A 20,913-nucleotide genomic window follows, 5' to 3' on the forward strand; every position below is an offset into this window, starting at 1 on the left:
CGGCGCCGGCACACCGGGTTCTAGTCCCGGTTGGGGCGCCGGATTCTGTCCCAGTTGCCCCTCTTCCAAGCCAGCTCTCTGCTATGGCCCGGGAGTGCAGTGGAGGATGGCCCAAGTCCTTGGCCCCTGCACCTGCATGGGAGACCAGAAAAAGCACCTGGCTCCTGGCTTCAAATCAGCGCAATGCGCCGGACGCAGTGCGCTGGCCACGGCAGCCATTGGAGGGTGAACCAACGGCAAAAGGAAGACCTTTCTCTCTGTCTCTCTCACTGTCCACTCTGCCTGTCAAAAATTAAAAAAAAAAAAAGAGGACACTGTCCTTCACTCTTCTGTACCCTTAGCACTTATCCAGTCCTGGCCGTATACCCATCACACCAGGAGCTAAAAGCAGGTCACTGCTGAGGCCAGGAGCATAATGTGAATGAATAAAGCGGGCTGGTTACCTGGGTATTTGACACATAAGAACTTTTTTTTTTATTTTTTTTTAAACTTTTACTTAGTAAGTATAAATTTCCAAAGTACAGTTTATGGATTACAAAGGCTTTCCCCCCCCCATAACTTCCCTCCCACTCGCACCCCTCCCATCTCCCACTCCCTCTCCCATTCCATTCACATCAAGATTCATTTTCAATTATCTTTATATACAGAAGATCTATTCAGTATATATTAACTAAAGATTTCATCAGTTTACACCCACACAGAAACACAAAGTGTGAAATACTGTTTCAGTACTAGTTCTAGGATTACTTCACATTGGACAACACATTAAGGACAGATCCCACATGAGAAGTAAGTACACAGTGACTCCTGTTGTTGACTTAAAAATTGGACACTCTTGTTTATGGCGTCAGTAATCTCCCTAGGCTCTAGTTATAAGTTGCCAAGGCTATGGAAGCCTTTTGAGTTTGCCAACTTCAATCTTCTTCCGACAGCGCCATAGTCAAAGAGGAAGGTGCCTCCTTCTTTGATGGCCCCGTTCTTTCCACTGGGATCTCACTCACAGAGATTTTTCATTTAGTTGTTTTTGTTTTTGTTTTGTTTTGTTTTTTGTTTTTTGGGTTTTTTTTGCCAGAGTGTCTTGGCTTTCCATGCCTAAAATACTCTCATGGCCTCTTCAGCCAGATCCGAATGCCTTAAGGGCTGATTCTGAGGCCAGAGTGCTATTTAGGACATCTGCCATTCTATGAGTCTGCTGTGTATCCCGCTTCCCATGTTGGATCGTTCTCTCCCTTTTTTATTCTATCAGTGAGTATTAACAGACACTAGTCTTGTTTGTGTGATCCCTTTGACTCTTAGACCTATCATTGTGATCAATTGTGAACTGAAATTGATCACTTGGGCTAGTGAGATGGCATTGGTACATGCCACCTTGATGGGATTGTATTGGGATCCCCTGGCACATTTCTAACTCCACCATTTGGGGCAAGTCCGATTGAGCATGTCCCAAATTGTACATCTCCTCCCTCTCTTATTCCCACTCTTATATTTAACAGGGATCGTTTTTCAGTTAAATTTAAACACCTAAGAATAATTGTGTATTAATTACAGAGTTCAACCAATAGTACTAGAACAACAACAAAAAAATACTAAAAGGGATAAAGTATTCCATTGTACATCAACAGTCAGGACAAGGGCTGGTCAAGTCACTGTTTCTCATGGAACTTTTTTTTTCTTTCATGTAAACATCTTTTAACATTTTTTATAATCTATGTGTCTAATTTATGATTAGCATCTTTTAGGGCACAGTGCAGCACTTCAAGACAAGCTGTAAGATACAGCTGATCATGGCCAGCGTCGCGGCTCACTAGGCTAATCCTCCACCTTGCAGCACCGGCACACCGGGTTCTAGTCCCGGTCGGGGCGCCGGATTCTGTCCAGGTTGCCCCTCTTCCAGGCCAGCTCTCTGCTGTGGCCAGGGAGTGCAGTGGAGGATGGCCCAAGTATTTGGGCCCTGCACCCCATGGGAGACCAGGATAAGTACCTGGCTCCTGCCATCGGATCAGCGCAGTACGCCGGCCACAGCGCAGCGGCCATTGGAGGGTGAACCAACGGCAGGGGAAGACCTTTCTCTCTGTCTCTCTCTCTCACTGTCCACTCTGCCTGTCAAAATAAATAAATAAATAAATAAAAATTTAAAAAAAGATACAACTGATCCAACCATATAACATTTCTATTTTTTTTTAGGATGTATTTATATATGTAACAGTCAGGATTCAGGAGCTTCATCCAGATTTCCCTTGTGGGTAGAAGGTGCATAAGTAGCTGGATCATCTTCCACTGCTTTCCCAGGCCATTAGCAGTGAGCTGGATCAGAAATGGAGCAGTCAGGACACAAACTGGCGCCTATATGGGATGGTGGCTCTGCAGGTGGATGCTTAACCTGCTATGCTACAACACCAGCCCAAAAATTTCTATTTTTTCACCCTTTTCCATGTCCAGAACCATATAGTTTATATTACTGTGAACTAGAGTCATCCTGCTTTGCTGTAGAAAGGTGGAATCTATTAGTCCTATGTAACTAGAACCTATCATCCAACCTCCCTCTAGCCCTCTCTTCCCACCCTTCCCAGTCTGTAGCAGTCACTATCCAAAGTTCGAATCAAGTCTTTCAAAACAAAAATCTTTTTAAAAAACTTGTATATATGAGAGGGAACATGCAGTTCTGTCATACAGAAACATTTTCAAATTCAACAGTGAGGAGTGGGGAAAGAATGAGGTGCTTCAGAGAAATGGTTCTGCTACTACTAAAACAGTAATTTTAACAGCAATAATACAATAACTGATACAATAAATGACAGTTCACATTGAACTCCTTTGAGGGATTGGTGACAAGTGCAGCCAGCTGTAAGCTCACACCTAGGCTAGCAAGGGTAACTGTGGTTGGTTGACTTTTAGCCAGTGTTTTCTTTTAAGAATGTGGGCCCACTCATACCAGATCATCCATTTGTTTATATTTTTGAAAGATTTATTTATTTATTTGAAAGGCAGAGTTACAGAATGCTGGTTCACTCCCCAGATAGCCACAACATCCGGAGCTGCACCAATTCGGAGCCAGGAGCCTCCTATGGTTCTCCCACATGGGTGCAGGTGCCCAAGGACTTGGGCCATCTTCCACTGCTTTCCCAGGCCATAGCAGAGAATGGATCGGAAGTGGAGCAGCTGGGACACGAACCAGTACCCATTTTGGATGCCAGCTCTGTTTTACCTGCTATGCTGCAGTGCCAGCCCCCATGTTGTTTACTATAAATCTCCCAATTTTAAAACACATCTTAAAATTTTTTGAAAACCCTATATGGGCCAGACATGTCAAAGCTACCAGTTTTCTATCTCTATGCAAGGGGTAGAAACTTCAAAAAGTTTTTTGGAAAAGAAATTAAAAAATAAGTTTGCTTTGGTACAAAAAAATTGAAATCTATGCCTTTGAGGGGTTTTCAACAATCTCATGCAAAAATGTCTTATTACAAAGAAACTGCATGGATTTCAAAGTTATTTTGCTACAAAATAAATTTATATTGTAATTCAATTTTCCTTGAACTTTTTGAAGTTCCCTGAGTAAGACACCATACAGTTCTTAACTCACTATATGTGAGGAACGTCTGGGACGTTTTATGAATGCTTGAGGCAAAAACGAATTTTTTTTATCTGATGTCTGTGCTCTTCAAAGGCTGATTTATTTGACTGTGATGACATTTGTAAAAACTCCCCTAGTGATTGTAATGTTGAGACCACTGGGTCACTTAACTCCTTTTATGGCTGTGTGGTTCTGATGATGGAAACACTGAAGCAATTTTGAGGGAGGCAAGATGAAGTTTGTAATTAAGGTCATTTATGAAGAAAGCAGATTTTGAAAGTATTCAATATATACTCATATAAGTATTTATAATAAATAAACAAAGAAGATCATTATGGAAGTGTAAGATGGGGCAAAATACTTGGAACAAAGACAAGGAAGCAGAAAAATGCTTGGGTAAGATTCCTGGGGGATTAATAAGAGGAATGGGCTGCTGTGTTTCCTCAGAAAAAGGAGTATTGCCCAAAAGCCATGCATGCTCACTGTTCACTTTGTCAATTCCCAGTACACATTAGCTAATGACTGCTAGTCTGCAGAGGACTGGAATCTGATGATCTTATTTTCATTAATGGGACCCCAGTTTAATTGAACCAGAGAATGAAGTCTGGTTTTTGAAGATGAGCATGCCGCTACTAATGATAAGAAGCAGTAGCCTACTAAGTACAAATCAAAACGAGTAATTTACTTAAAAATTAGGAGGCAATTTCCCAAAGGGCCCTACTTTCCACAGGAGCAGTCTTACTGGGTTTTGATTTCTTTTTAAATAAGATGAGACAGCACCAGCTCCTAGCACAATTGAAATGGATGAATTAATGCATACAGCAAAAACCATGAAATAATCATCTATCTCTGGCATTGATGAATTAAATTGCTTCTTTGGGTTCCACATTATGAAATAAAGATTCAAATCAAGTAACAAGATATATTGTGAAGTAAAGGAATCTCAAAGGAAACAGATTTGGACTTCAGAATACAACAAGATATTCTTTAATTTCCTGTTTTCTAAACGCAGATCTTTGGTTAGCCTTGTCTTAGGATTGATTATTGGTGAAGGAGATCATGCAATTTTAAATTCCAATGTGTGGCCAGCGCCATGGCTCACTAGGCTAATCCTCCGCCTGCAGCACTAGCACTCCGGGTTCTAGTCCCAGTTGGGGCACCGGATTCTGGCCCGGTTGCTCCTCTTCCAGTCCAGCTCTCTGCTGTGGCCTGGGAAGGCAGAAGAGGTTGGCCCAAGTGCTTGGGCCCTGCACCCGCATGGGAGACCAGGAGGAAGCACCTGGCTCCTGGCTTCAGATCAGTGCAGTACGCCGGCCATAGAGACCATTTTGGGGGTGAACCAACAGAAGGAAGACCTTTCTCTGTCTCTCTCTCTCTCACTGTGTAACTCTGCCTGTCAAAAAAAAATTCCAATGTCTGGTAATAATTCAAAATGAATTTAGTAATCTCTAACATTTGAATTACATATCCTCTTTGCCTGTCTTCAATAAAAATGAATCATAGCTGATCACATTCCTTCATTTAAAATTGTTTTAAGTGTGAAAGGAATTTAGTATGAGCATTGATCTGTATCTGTGAAATCCGTTGTAGCAAAGATGTCACCAAATATTTATAGAGTGAGTTTTAGTTTTTCTGTGAAATTTCTGCCAAATATTTAAAAAACATTAATAATACAAAATTTAATATTAAATATGAAAAATACATTTAATCAGCTTGATATTATGTTAACTTTTGTAGGGTTGCTTCATGCCAACGTTTCCATTTTTCTTTTAGATGCTTTTGACAGTATTGCTTGTAATAACAAAAACGTGGAGATAAACTACTTGTATATAGTAGGGAATCGATTCAGTGGCCAGACAATATGATATTATGCAGCTGTATATAAAAATGACCTGTTCCCTCAGTGATGGTCTAGGAATGTCTCAAAGCAGTGTCAGTGAAAAAAATAAACAAAGTGCTGTTTCAGTATGATCCCACTGTTGTCAATAAAAAGATAGTCACCAAGGTATGATATGTGCTTAATATTTTAAGCAAACACAAGAAACTCAGTAACTACCTTTAGGAACAGGGACTAGTGTAGACAGACTATCAAGATACTTCTGATATCATATATTCTTTTCTACTAGAGAATTTAAATTTTCTGACTATTCATGATTTATATAATGGAGATACTATGATATTAGAGCAATAATAGCAATAATAGGACATTTCTTGTTTCCTCTTCTTTATACTTTTCTGTATTTCAAAAGATCCAAAGAATTGGTATAAAATTAAAATATATCTTTTTATTTAATTATCAGTACTTTCATGCAAAATATATAATGGGAAGAGCATCCAAATTTATGAGCAAAATTATAAATATGTAGTTAAATAGTAAACAACTGTTTTATTTGTGGTATAATAGGGAAATGCATATTTACACTATGTTAGCATGAATTTTGAAATTTTTTAATTGAAGTATGAATTTTCAGTTATACTTTTACTAGTAGGAACTTGGGGCTACAATACAGTGACTTCCAGTAACCCCCAAGACACTCTTTCTGTCACATCTCTTGTTTTAACTTTCAGCACAAGAATTATCATGCCTGGTACTTTTTTATTTACTTGAGTGCTTTTTGCTGTCTTCACCTCTTGAATGTGAGCTTTAGTACTGCAGGGATCCTATTTATTGTTGTTTCTCTAGTAACTCAATGCTTATCACTTGCTAGGGCTCAATAAATATTTGTTGATTGAGTAATCAAATAAATGAATAAAATGCCTAGCTACATGATTTGAGCAGATGAAGGTATTTTGGACAAATCATCATCTTCATCATCATCAGAGCTAATGTTTAGTGAGTTCTTACTGTGTTCCAAGCAGTAAACCTAATACAAAGCCTACCTCATCTAATCCTTCCTTAACATTCCTCTGTGTAGGTAGCATCATAATCACTATTTGGTAGATTAGATGGAGGTTGGCAAAGAGCAAGGAATTGGTGAGCAATAGAGCTGAGATATGACTGGGTGATCTGTTTTCAGAGGTATATTCTTGTCTACCAACTGACTACCTTTCAATAATGTCTGAATGTCTGACTACTAGTTCAAGTCTCATCTTCCTGGGAAGCCTTCCCACATTACAGAAAACGACTGTCTTTTCAAGCTCCAATGATGGAAATTATCCAACAAGGCCTATAAATAAGGTGTCCTTCTTCTTCAAAATGCATCATTTTCTTGAGATAATTATTTCCCTAAGAAAAGGTTTCTTGAGCTGCCACAGGAGAAAGATGGTAGAGGAAGAGCAAAGAAAAAGGATTCCATTTGTTCCAGGGAATCTGAAAAAGAGAAAAGCTTATCAAGCCCTCAAAGCCACACAGGCAAAGCAGGTACTTTTGGCCAAGAAGGAGAGGAAAGGAAAAGAATGCAGGGTTAAGCGATTGGAATGCTTTGTACATTATTCCTGGTGACAGTGACGTGGTATAGCTCAGACAACTGGAAGTGAAACCTCATTCCCTGGAAATGCCAGAGAAGCATTCCTTGGCCTTTGTTGTGTGTCTCTAAAGGATTAACAGGGTGAGTTCACTGGTGGACAGGACCATTGCAAGACCTCGCTTGAAGAAACTTCAGTGGCGTCTTTGTGAAAGTCACCCCCCCAAACCTAAAAGTGTTGCCGACAGTGGAACCTTACGTGACCTGGGGATTTCCAAATCTGCAGTCTCTCGGGGAACTCATCTTAAAATGTGACAAGCAAGGGTCAATAGTAAGACCATCCTTTGACAGACAACACAGATTGAGGAACACCTGGGGAGATTAAGTGTCATCTGCTTGGAAGACCTCCTTCATGAAATCGCCTCCCTGGGGAGGTATTTCCAGGATATCTGGGGTTCCTGCACCTTTTCCAACCATCAGTGGCCCATCATGCTAGAAGAAGAGGGTGAGCTTCCTAAGGAGTTGGGCTCACATGGCTATCGGGGTGAATGCATCAATCAGCTCATCCACCAACTGAACTAGACCCAGAATATCTGAAAGCACAATGAAAACAGGTTGTGTTTTTTTTTTTTTTTTTTTTGGAATTATTATCAAGTATTTTCAGAGAAGATTGTTTTCGGCCATATCCCCAGAAATTGGAAAGGAAGGATCAAGGAAAAGATAGTTATTATCACAGCAGGCACCTCATCCCTACCCAGTCCCAAGGAGAAGTTCCGTTGTTTTCCATTCTTGGGTGCTGCCTCCTTTGGAATCAGCAGAGACCATTGAGGAAGGAGTCTTCCTTTGTCACAGCTTCCACCCTGGGGTTTGACTTTGGTGAATGACTGGCCAGAGCATGTGTACAAGATTTCCCAGGACTTGTAGCCATGGACCAAGCCCACAGGCATACCTCAGCTTAGGGGCTACCAGGGTCTTATTTTGAAAAGACTTGAAATACAGTTATGAAATGGAGCACCAAAAACAATTGCTCGGTTGTGTCTGCTGTGGATCCATGTTCCAGCTTCTCAGTGACAACTCTGCAGGCACTTTGACTTGGCTGGCTCTCATTGTTTCTAATGACTTTTCTGTTCTAGCCTGCAGCTGGCATAGTCCTTTTCTTAGCTCAGAATTTGAGAAAGGAAGGATCCCTTCACCGGGCAAACATACATACCAAAAATTTTGCTTGGAATTTCAGGGTATTTCATCTCTTCCCTCTCTGTCACATCTTTTATAAAAATAAGTAAATAAATATGGGAACAATGTTTCCACTCTTCTGTACAATGAAGCTCATACCCTCTAGGCTGTGTGGTTATTGAATTATGCCAAATAGAAGTAAATGTATAATTCTTTATGAATAAAAAGTTTTCATAAAAAAAGAAAAATTTCTTTGCTCATTAAGAGTAAAGAACAAAAATTAGGCTAATTCTGACATTTTAATAAATTAAATTTGTGAAGAAAAGTAATATCCTGTGTTTTATTACTTTTTATCTTGTTAACATATCTTAACTCTACCCACAAAGATGTTTTTACATTATCTAAGGCCCAACTCCAGAAGAGAGATGTTCTAATTTTAGTTTTTAATATTATTTTATTGCCTTTCAAAAATCCTTAAACTTTTTATTAATGAGATAAGATACTGGTTTTAATTATTTGCAGAAACTGAAGACTGATTTTAATCGCAAGGTCTTTCATGCGTTGGCCATTTACCTGTCTGTTTTTCTCTTCATGCTTCCAGGGTCTAGAGACTGAAGCTCTCCAACATGTCTCAAAAATTATTTTAATTAAAATAGCTTGCACTGCACATACATTCTCAGTTTAGCCACATTTCTCTGCATTCTACATGATCCTGCTTGTCATGAACATGTTACCTGCCCAGTACTGAGGCCATTTGTGCTCCCCCTATTCAGCTTTCATCCCTCCAAAAATAGGTGTTATAGTCTGATGTTCTGTCCTCCATAAGCCCTCATCAAATGCATTGAGTTGTCATGTTCACAAAGTCTGTGTATTTGCCAATAAAGTCATTAAATAGACCTGTTTTTCAGATAGGATAACTGAAGTTTTTAGTTAGTTCAGTTTACAGAATTGCATAGAAGATGAATAGTGAATATGGGAAGAAGCCCCTTGGGTGCCCTCCTGGCTCACTGATGTCAGCATCACATAAGGTAAAAAGGCACACACAGGTGTTGGGTCACGGGTTCTGAGCCCCTGCTCTAAGTGTGGACAGATCTCTAAACCTTGTGAGCTTCAGTTTCTTGCCTGTGGAGATAGAAAAACTGCATGGAGATCAAATCCTTATCAACCTTTTGGTCTCAAAGTTGAGTGTCATTTCTCTGACCCCAAATACTACATACCATTTATACACCACACCGCACTTCCATGCCTTTTGACTGTTCCTTCATAGCTCTCATAAGTACAACTCTTACCACAGTTGTACTCGACTATTTACGATCTGCTTTAACATCCATATCCCCCATGAGGCTGAGGGCTCCTTGAAGAAGGTGGCTGTCCACCTTACTCCCTGTCTTACTCGGTGCCTCAACCTGGACCTGCCCAGAATTCATGCCCAGTCACTACTGAAAGACTAGACAAAGGAAGATGTGAGTGACTGTGAGCAGATATTGTAAACTGTTAAATACAGTTCAACATGGAAGGAAGTAATAACTTATTTATGAATCATTTACTCCCCAGGAGGCCTAACACCTAACATGTTATATACCTTGTTTCATCTAAGGTAACCCAAAAATGCCTTGACTTGGTATCAGTATTATCCCAGTCTTAGGCTGAAGAAGGTGAGACTTAGAAAGGTTCAGTACCTTATTTAAAATAATATGGCGACACCATGTCAGGCTATTTTGGATTTTTTACATTCTTTATAACCACCCACATACACTAAAATAAAAATCTAGTTCAAAGTCTGGGTTTTGGAGCCAGATTTAACTCTGATTTGATTGGTAGATAATAGATGTAAGTCTTGAACATGACCCCTCAGTGTTTAGAGCTGAAAATTCAGCAGGTTTTTCTGGTTAAACTTTAAAAACCCTGTAAACTTAAATGGCTATAATAATTAGAACATTGTATCCTGAGACAAAAATGAATGTTTATTTTTCTAAAAGACAATTAGAGTAGGCCCTCAGGTTTTACAGTATAACTACAAAGGTGTGTACCCCTCAGTAAAACAGCAGAATAATTAATGGTAACATTTCTGACCTACACCAAGTTCATTTTCTACAAACACAAGAAAATGAAATGCCTAGAGCATGACTTTAATCTAATCTTGATTTTTTAACCTTATATTATGCATATTGATATCAGCTCTTAAAAGGGCCCCTTTCAGAATTCAAAAGGCATGTGTTTCTGCTTGTAGTTTTCTTAAGATATTCCTCATTAGAGAAACTCTGTCCCTTCTACTTTTTATTTTAGAAACCAAAGACTTAAAGTACTTTTCCCTGTAGGTTTTAATTAGGACCCTGTTATAATAAGATACGTAGCATTATACATGTTTATAGAAACAACTATGATAATATGATTATAAACAGAAGCATTAAAGTGAAACAGGCTTTTAAAAATTGGTGTGTTAATTGTAATAACAAACGTTAAGAGGTCTGCTTATTAAAGACTTATTAAATAGTATTGGTACACTGATATACATACTTTGTGGAAAAAAATGTACCAAAATGTGTAAAAATTTTTTAATTTTAAATTTAAATACACATTGAGGGACCAACTTGTGGTGTATCATATTCTGCTGCCTGTGAAGCTGGTATCCCATGTGGGCATTGGTTCGAATCCTGACTGCTCCACTTTCAGTCCACCTCCTTGCTAATGCATTTGAGAAAAGCAGCAGAGGGTGGCCCCAGTGCTTGGGCCCTGCAACCCATGTGGGAGACCCAAAAGAAGTTCCTGGCTCCTGGCCCAGCCCTGGCCATTGCAGCCATTTGGAGAGTGAACCAGCAAATGGAAAATCAATCAATCTCTCTTTCTCTCTCTCTCTCTCTCTCTCTCTCTCTCTCTCTCTCTCTTTGCCTTTTCTGTGTAACTCTGCCATTTAAATAAACAAGTTTAAAAAAAATGAAGAACATCAAGAAAATTTTCATGGACAAATATTTGAACAGAAAGCAAGGCTTATAGTTGAATGGTTCCCAGGATTGAAAGGGGAGGAGAGGTTCCCACACTCTACAGAATTCACATCTAGACCCATGCCATATCAGATACAGCCCTTCAGTACATTTGGGCATACTTTATAGAAAGATGTTTCTCATGTTGAACTAAAAGTTTCTTGAAGTAAAGTTCTGATTCTGCCATTTAGACAAGTGGACTCTCTCTCTCTCTCTCTGCCTGCTACTCAAAAATGTACATAAACATTAGAAAAATGAATCCCATTGAGTCTCAGTGGGAATATTCAATTCACTAATCTAGCCTCTGCCCATCCCTTCAACTTCATCTATTACAAACCCCAAAACAGGCCCAAAAACACCCATGCATCCACACACATTACTTCGTCTCAGATCTACATATGTGGAGTTTCCTGAGGATGAATGGCCTGTTTCAGAACCCTGTATGCATTATGCTGTAAAGTGGGAGGGGATTTAATCTCACCACATATAAAAATTATACCTCAAGCTAATGAGACCAATTGGCTAGCTATAGGTATCTTTTTAGGGAAGTTGTCAGATCAGAAGTAGGCAGTAGCCCTTGTATGTCCAAGCCTGGAAGGCAATGTGGTCTTCCTCAGGATCATCATCATAGTAATCAGGTCTTGCAAGTGGGGCACAGCAGAAAGTGTAGCAGGCAGTGGGCAGTGTTTTAAGACAAGGGCTGTTACCCTCACCAGCCCTGTTAGTCAGAGAGGGCTACCACTCAGAGACCTCAGCTTCTTTTACCCAATGGCTCCCCTGGGGCCTTAGTGTCCTCCACAGGATCTTCATCTTGTCGAGAGTTGAGGGAAGAGGGCACATGGGGGAATTATGCAAAAAGTTTCGGAGGGCTAAAAGCTCAGAAATCTAATTTAGCTGTGGGCCCAGAAGGAGAGACAGCAGGAACTGAGGAGCGCTTCTGCCGTATCCGAGAGGTGGTACCTGTTTGCTCTCTTTCTCTCCAAAACCTTCCCCATTGCCTACCAAATTTAGAATGCTCTTCACACTTTATGGCTCTTTTGGTATGATCCAAGCCTATCCTTCCAGCCAAACTGATCATTTCATTCATTACTCCCAAAGTATACCCAACCTTTCCCATGTTAAATGCCCTTACTTGGGCACCATACATTTCTTACTCTTAAAATCAGATCAAGGGACCAGTGCTGTGGTGTAGCAGGGAAAGCCACTGCCTGTAATGCCAGCTTCTCATAGGGGCACCAGTTCAATACCTGGAAGCCCCACTACCAATCCAGGTCTCTCCTATGGCTTGGGAAAGCAGTAGAAGATGTCCCAAGTCCTTGGGCCTCTGCACTCACATAGGAAACCCAGAAGCATCTCCTGGTTCCTGGTTTCAGATTGGCTCAGCTCCAGCCATTGCAACCATCTGGGGAGTGAACCACTGAATAGAAGCTTCATTCATTCTGTCTGTCTGTCTGTCTGTCTGTCTCTCTCTCTCTCTCTCTCTTTCTCTCTTCCTTCCAAATAAATATAGCTTTAAAAAAAAACTGAAAAAAAAATCAGATCAGTTATTCAAAATCCGTTTAAGAGATCATGCATTCCGCATTGCCACTGCTTTGCCTTGTGTTAGTGACCTGTCCAATTGTCTTCTCGCCTCCCTACAGACTCCCCAAAGGCTTGCAATATGTCTTCTTTTTCAACTTTTATTTAATAAATATAAATTTCCAAAGTGCAACTTTTGGATTATAGTGGCTTTTCCCACCATAACCTCCCTCCCACCTGCAATCATCCCATTTCCCACTCCCTCTCCCATCCCATTCTTCATCAAGATTCATTTTCAATTATCTTTATATACAGAAGATCAACTTAGTATATACTAAGATTTCAACAGACTGTACCCACACAGGCACACAAAGTATAGAGCACCGTTTGAGTAGTAGTTTTACCGTTAATTTGCATAATACAACACATGAAGGACAAAGATCCTACATGGGGAGTAGGTGCACAGTAACTCCTGTTGTTGATTTAACAATTGACACTCTTATTTATGATGTCAATAACCACTTGAGGCTCTTATCATGAGCTGCCAAGGCTATGGAAGCCTCCTGAGTTCACAAACTCCGACCTTATTTAGACAAGACCATAGTCAAAGTGGTAGTTCTCTCCTCCCTTCAGAGAAGGGTACCTCCTTCTTTGATGGCCAGTTCTTTATGCTGGGATCTCACTCACAGAGATCTTTCATTTAGGCCTTTTTTTGCCACAGTGTCTTGGCTTTCCATGCCTGAGAAATTCTCATGGGCTTTTTAGCCAGATCTGAATGCCTTAAGGGCTGATTCTGAGGCCAGAATGCTGTTTAGGACATCTGCCATTCTATGAGTCTTCTGTGTCTCCCACTTCCCATGTTGAATCGTTCTCTCATTTTTAATTCTTTCAGTTATTATTAGCAGATACTAGTCTTGTTTATGTGATACCTTTGACACTTAATCCTATCATTATGATCAGTTATGAACTTAAACTGATCACTTTCATTAGTAATATGGCATTGGTACATGCTACCTTGGTGGGATTGAGTTGGAATCCCATGGCATGTTTCTAGCTCTACCATTAGGGGTAAGTCTGAGTGAGCATGTGCCGAACTGTACATCTCCTCCCTCTCCTATACCCACTCTTATATTTAACAGGGATCACTTTTCAGTTGATTTTAAACACTTAAGAATAATTGTGTGTTAATTAAAGAGTTCAACTAATAATATTAAGTAGAACAAAAAAATACTAAAAGGGATAAAGTATTAAGTAGTTCCTTGACAGGACAACGGCTGATCAAGTAATTGTTCCCTTTTTCATCTCTGATTTTATTAATTTGGGTCATTTCTCTCCTTTTTTAGTTAATTGGGCCAAAGTGTGTCAGTTTTGTTTATTTTTTCAAAAAACCTGCTCTTCCTTTTGCTGATCATTTATAATGTTTTTTGGATTCAATTCTGTTGATTTCTTCTCTAATTTTAATTATTTCTCTTCTCCTACTAGTTTTGGGTCTGGTTTGCTGCAGCTTTTCTAGATCCTTGAGATGCATTGATAGCTCCTTTGTTTGGTGCCTTTCCAGTTTCTTGATATAGGCACCTATTGCTATAAGCTTTCCTCTTAACACTGCTTGTGCTGTATCCCATGAGTTTTGATATGTTGTATTATCTTCATTGGTTCCAGAAAGTTTTCGATTTCTCTTTTGATTTCTTCTATGATCCACTGTTCATTCAGGAGCATGTTGTTCAGTCTCCATAATCTTGTATTGGAGTGTCATGTTCATTTGGGGGCGTCATAATGGCTTCCTTGTTCTTGTTTCCTCGATTTCTGTGTTTGTTGTTTGTCATATGGAGATAGTCTTTGGTTTCCTTTTTTTTTTTCTCGCTGTGATGGCTTTTCTCATTATACTATGACTCTTAATCTAAAGTGGAATGTCTGCTTTTGGTGAATCTCTAGAGGCTTGTTGTGGGTGTGGCCAGAGAGCTCTTGTTTAGTTCTTCAGGGTTAAGGGTGTGCCAAAGGTGACACACCCAGGTTTGGCATGGTACATCTCTCTCTCTCTCTCTCTCTCTTTTTTTTTTTCAGAAGGGAAGTAATTCTGCTCAGCTGAGCTCTTCTCCTAGATGTTAATCAGTGCCTGAGCGCTAGCCCCAGTGGGTATAATATTTGTCCGCTCTGTCCCAAAGACCACACAAAGGATCTATGCAGTCCTCAGTATAAGCTCAGATTCCCCTGCAGTATCTCTCACTGGGTAGCCAAGGCCACCTGAGCTTGTGGCATCTCCCACCGAAACTACTCACGTCCCAGCCACACCATGAGTTCTTCCACACACCCTCAGTTTTTTGTTTTTTGTTTTTTTTTTTTCACAGTCCCAGTTCATAAGCTCCACACATTCACTAGGTCTCAGTCTCCTGTTATTACTCCCCACCAGTGTAAGGTTTTTATGTTCAGTTGGGGGCGGGCGTAGCCCCGAGCTGGTGCAACTGTTACATATGTCCAAAATGGTGCCTGCTCTATTGTCTCACATGCCTTTGTAAGGTGAGTGTGGAGAGAGAATCATGTCCATACCGTCCCTTTTATTTTTTCTCTCCTTTAGTTAGGCTGGTGTACTTTCCCCAAGCCTTTTTTCCTCTAGGCTCTTCCTGCTGCTTTTCTGCCACTGTCTCGGGCTACTGCAGTTTTGCCTTACCTCTCTTTCCAGCACTGGTGTGGAGGAGACTCTCGGCAGCTGGGGTCCCGAGCCATGGGCACCCATGCCCTACACGTAGATCCACCATGTCCCTCTAATTCCAGAAGAATTTCCTCTGCAGTTTTTTCCCCTAACTCTTCCCTGAGACTACACTATCTCCACTTTTATTAAACTGTCTTTTCCTGGACTACCAGTGAGCTCCCTCCCTATTCTGCCATCTTTGAACCTCCCTCATGCAATATGTCTTATCCTCTTGGTGTCAATGACAGCCTCTAGGGAGTCCTGAGAGAGTACTTGGTTAAATATTTCTTTAGTTGGTAATTTTATTTATTTCCTTAAAGAGAAAATAAGTTATGTTTTTGATACATTTTTTTCTTTCTTTCTTCTTTTTTTTTTTTTTTTGAAGAAAATTATTAGTGATAGTTGTCAAATGATGATGACTGATGTGGACATTTGGCTCAGTAATTAATATGCTCACATCACCTATCAGCGCCTGGGTTCAAGTCCTAGCAGTGCTCCAAATTCCAGCTTCCTGCTGTGCACACTCTGGGAGGCAGGAGATGATGACTCCAAAACTTGAGTCCCTGCCACCCATGCAGAGTACACAGAGTTCTGGGTTTCTGGCTTGAGTCTGTCCCAATCCCAGCTGCTACAAGCATCTGGAGAGTGAACCCACAGATGGAAGATCTCTTTCTCTCTGTTGCTCTCCCTTTCAAATATGTAATAATAAATAAAACATGTTTTAAATGAAGCTGAGTGTGCCAATTACTTGAGGGAACTTGTTCAAAGTATTTTGGTCCCTCTCTCAATATTCTAAATCTGTAGCTCTAATAGAGCTAGTGGAAGTCAAATGTCTGCATTTTCAGTAAGTGCTGACGGTAGAGGGGTGATTCAGCTGTGTGACATCTGGACCTTAACTTTCAGAAATATCTCAACATGGTATATGCCATCACGCCTATTAATGGACTGTTTTACCTTTTTTTTAACAAAACAGATTCGTTAATCCACAGAGGAACGGGTAGCTTGCGGAACAGCAGAAATCAAGATATTTGTCATATTGCCTTTGGATCCAGAGTTCTTGGACCACCTCCACTGTCTGGCAGAAGGAATAACGTGAGGGTATCCAGTGAGGTAGGAACGAGACTGGGACAGCTTATCTAAGCATGGTGGCGTGGGAAGGGAAGATCTCCTTCCCCAGGTAGGAGGGAGAGACAGCATGCCAAAGCAGAGGCTTGAATGCATTTAGAACAGAAATTCTAGATCCTAAAACACTTCAAACTGTTCTCTTTTAACTTTGTCAATATAATTAACATTTCTAATCATTCCTTTCATTAAACGTTCACAAAACTTACAGGCAAGTAGATGTGGGCTCATTTTGCTGTCTCCTCCAAAGGAGCTGGATCATCACCAGATGCCTTGCAGGGAACAGATTCGCAAATGCTATGTTTGCTTTGAATTTCTGCTCAATTTCTGCCATATATGGCAATTTTAAATTCAGCTCCTTCCTACTGAAGATGGAGTGCAGCAAATGAGCATACTTTAATTTTTGCTTCTATGGGACCTGATTGTCTTCCATTTTATCTCACCTTATTTTTCTCTATTTATAATTTGCAATAGTAATTTCCCTTTCCATCACTTTCTGACCTCATTTCTTCTAGTTTTTTCTCTTTATTTGTCTAAATATTCATTTTCTTGTATATATTCTATAGGAAATACATTTAATTCCTATGTATTTAAATGTACAGATAACTTCCTTTCCTTGTAGACGGTAAGATCTGTTGGACCCAAAAGTCACCGATCATACCAGCGGTCCACTGTTGATAAATGTGTTACCAATTCAGAGAAGTCACCCTTGCTGATACCTGACTGTGTGGAGCAAGGAGATAAAGAAAATATTTGCCAAATAAGGCATCCTGTGCCTCTTCATGGTAAGGAAGAATCATGCATGAAGATTAATAGCTGGTGAAAATAGACATTTTCTTATAAAGTGAAGAAGTTATATTCATGACTAGATCCTAAGTTCAGAAAATTACCATTTAATAATGACATGAGTAGTGGGTATTTAAATATATTTAGAATTCTAAGCCGGCGCCGTGGCTCAATAGGCTAATCCTCCACCTTGCGGCGCCGGCACACCGGGTTCTAGTCCCGGTTGGGGCGCCGGATTCTGTCCCGGTTGCCCCTCTTCCAGGCCAGCTCTCTGCTATGGCCAGGGAGTGCAGTGGAGGATGGCCCAGGTGCTTGGGCCCTGCACCCCATGGGAGACCAGGAAAAGCACCTGGCTCCTGGCTCCTGCCAGGATCAGCGCGGTGCGCCGGCTGCAGCGGCGGCCATTGGAGAGTGAACCAACGGCAAAAGGAAGACCTTTCTCTCTGTCTCTCTCTCTCACTGTCCACTCTGCCTGTCAAAAAAAAAAAAAAAAAAAAAAAAAAAAGAATTCTAGAAATTCTCATCCTATATACTCTGTTATTTCAAATTGCTACCATATTTGCATTTTTACTTTATGATAACTGATGTAGAAGTAAATCCCATTATTGCTAAATTTCGGCAATTCCATTTACATTTTAAGTTTTCTTAGCTTAATTTCATCTTTTAATTAATGTCTTTAATTTGTGAAATGTTCTTTATTTTCTCTCACTGATACAAAAACCACACTGTGAATGTGGAAAGGTCTTTTGTCCCTTTTACCAACTGAGAATTCAAGGCTAACAGAGAAAAGTGATTTGCAGCTTCAAAGAATTAGAAACCAGAAATAATTGAGAAGGAACCCAAGACTTAGAATTCACTGTCAATTTTTTACCCTTTCTGGTCTGACTTAAATGAAAAGGAGGTCATTTCAGTTCATTTTATTTGATTTAGAAATTAATTCTTGGGGCTGGCACTGTGGCATAGTTGGTAAAGCTGCCACCTGCAGTGCCGGCATCACATAAGGGTGCCGGTTCAAGTCCCGGCTGCTCCACTTCCAATCCAGCTCTTTTCTATGGCCTGGGGAAGCAGTAGAAGGTGGCCCAAGTCCTTGGACCCCTGCACCAACATGGGAAACCTGGAAGAACTCCTGGCTCCTGGCTTCAAATCAGCTCAGCTCCGGCTTTTGTGGCCATCTGGGGAGTGAACCAGCGGATGGAAGACTCTCTCTCTCTCTCTCTCTCTCTCTCTCTCTCTCTCTCTCTCCTTCTTCTTCTTCTTCTTCTTTCTTCTTTCTTCTTTCTTCTTCTTCTTCTTCTTCTTCTCTCTCTGCCTGCCTCTCTATAATTCTGCTCTTGAAATAAATTTAAAATATACATAAAGAAATTAACTCTCACTGTTAAAGATAGTATTCTGCATGGAGTATAAACTTACATCAGAAAATATAACAAAGGCATCCAGTAACAACTCTGAACTCTCTGTGAAGCCTTGATCAAGTCTCTTAAACAGTTTTGTCCCCTGTAAAATGGAGATACCATTACCACTGGTAGTGGTAATAGTAATAGCTAACAGCTGCATCAAGGGGTCATTGTGATGGTTCTGTGAGAAAAACCAATTGGTGAATCATATTTTGCCAAGAATGATGTGGTCAGTCAATATTAAGTGCTGCTATGAATATTAGTATTGCATGATTAAGTTTTATAAATAATTCTCCAGGTTTGTCCTCAGTTCTCCAGTGTTCTACTGGTACACTAAACTCTTATTAAAAATAAACTTACCCACACTATTTTTCCCCAGAAACCTTTTATTTAAGACTCGTACACTTAATGCATTTCATAAATACAACTTTAGGAATATAGTGATTCTTCCCACCGTACCCACCCTCCCACACCCACTCCCACCCCCTTTCTCCTCCCTCTCCTATTCCCTTTCTTATTTTTTGCTAAGATCTATTTTCAATGAACTATATACACATATTAGTAACTCTATACTAAGTAAAGAGTCCAACAAATTGTATGGGGGAAAAAAAACTGTTCCTCAACAGTCAAGATGAGGACTGTTCAAAGTCATTGCATCTCGAAGTGTTAATTTCACTTCTGTAAATTACCTTTTAGGTGCTCTGTTAGTTATCACAGATAAGAGAGAACATTATGGTATTTGTCCTTTTTGGACTGGCGTATTTCACTAGGTATGACATTTTCCAAATTGTGAATTTTTACTTAGATTTCTTGTGCCCCTGGAGTCTTTTCCAAGAACTCCTTGCCTATGCCAATGTCTTGCAGGATTTCCCCAGTGCTGTCTAATAATTTGATGATATCATGTCATGGATTTGGGTCTTTAATCCATTTTGAGTGTATTTCTATATAAGGTGTAATGTAGGGGTCTTGCTTCATACTTCTGCATATGAAAATCCAGTTTTCCCAGCACCATTTGTTGAAGAGACTGTCCTTGCTCCAGGAATTGGTTTTAGCTCCATGGTCAGATATAAGTTGGTTATAGATGTTTGGATTGATTTCTGGCATTTCTGTTCTGTTCCATTGGTCTATCCATCTACTTTTGTACCAGTACCAGGCTGTTTTGATTTAACTGCCCTGTAGTATGTCTTGAAATCTGGTATTGTGAATCCTCTGCTTTGTTTTTGTTATACAAGATTGTTTTAGCTATTCAGCTTCTCCTTTGTTTCCCTACAAATGTCAGCATTGTTTTTCTATATCTAAGAAGAATGTCCTTGTTATTTTGATTGGTATCACATTGAATCTTTAAATTGCTTTTGGTAGTATGGTCATTTTGATGATATTGATTCTTCCAGTCCATGAACATGGAAGATTTTTCCATTTTTTTGTATCTTCTATTTCTTTCATTAATGCTTTGTGAATCTCATCATAGAGATCTTTGACATCATTGGTTAAATTTATTCCAAAGTATTTGACTTTTTTTTTTTTTTTTGGTAGCTGTTGTGAATGGGATAGATCTTTTTTTTAACTTTTATTTAATGAATATAAAATTCCAAAGTACAGCTTATGGATTACAGTGGCTTTCCTCCCTCCCCCATAACTTCCTTCCCCACCGAAACCCTCCCCTCTCCTGCTCCCTCTCCCCTTCCATTCACATCAAGATTCATTTTCAATTCTCTTTATATACAGAAGATCAGTTTAGCATATATTAAGTAAAGCTTTCAATAGTTTGCACCCACACAGAAACACAAAGTGAAAAATACTGTTTGAGCACTAGTTATAGCATTAAATCACAATGTACAGCACATTAAGGACAGAGATCCTACATGAGGAGTAAGTGCACAGTGACTCCTGTTGTTGACTTAACAAATTGACACTCTTGTTTCTGGCGTCAGTAATCACCCTAGGCTCTTGTCATGAGTTGCCAAGGCTATGGAGGCCTTTTGAGTTCGCCGACTCTTGATCATATTTAGACAAGGTCATAGTCAAAGTAGAAATTCTCTCCTCCCTTCAGAGAAAGGTACCTCCTTCTTTGATGACCTGTTCTTTCCACTGGGCTCTCACTCACAGAGATCTTTCATTTAGGTTTTTTTTTCCCCACAGTGTCTTGGCTTTCCATGCCTGAAATTTTCATGGGCTTTTCAGCCAGATCCAAATGCCTTAAGGGCTGATTCTGAGGCCAGAGTGCTGTTTAGGACATCTGCCCTTCTATGAGTCTGCTGTGTATCCTGCTTCCCATGTT

The 20,913-nt window shown here is 40.0% G+C and overlaps 1 protein-coding gene and 1 pseudogene across 10 annotated transcripts in view; both read left to right on the plus strand.

Annotated features, from left to right (window-relative positions):
- The window catches only part of CFAP20DC (CFAP20 domain containing), a 277,464-nt gene that overhangs the window by 143,565 nt on the left and 112,986 nt on the right, over positions 1–20,913 (plus strand). For all 10 annotated transcript variants that reach the window (XR_016214759.1, XR_011379498.2, XM_008260862.5 and 7 more), the window contains 2 exons: positions 16,307–16,443; positions 17,078–17,240. Coding sequence is in view for 8 of the 10 variants with exons in the window: in XM_008260862.5 (XP_008259084.4) it covers positions 16,307–16,443; positions 17,078–17,240 (300 nt within the window). In the remaining 2 variants the exon portion in view is untranslated. The remainder of the gene's footprint in view (positions 1–16,306; positions 16,444–17,077; positions 17,241–20,913) is intronic.
- Positions 6,531–7,661, plus strand: LOC149124338 (ribosomal protein uL30-like pseudogene; annotated as a pseudogene).

Source organism: Oryctolagus cuniculus, chromosome 10, assembly GCF_051225735.1.
Source record: "Oryctolagus cuniculus isolate XC-2025 breed Fujian yellow rabbit chromosome 10, ASM5122573v1, whole genome shotgun sequence".
In the NCBI taxonomy this organism is placed as follows: domain Eukaryota; kingdom Metazoa; phylum Chordata; class Mammalia; order Lagomorpha; family Leporidae; genus Oryctolagus; species Oryctolagus cuniculus.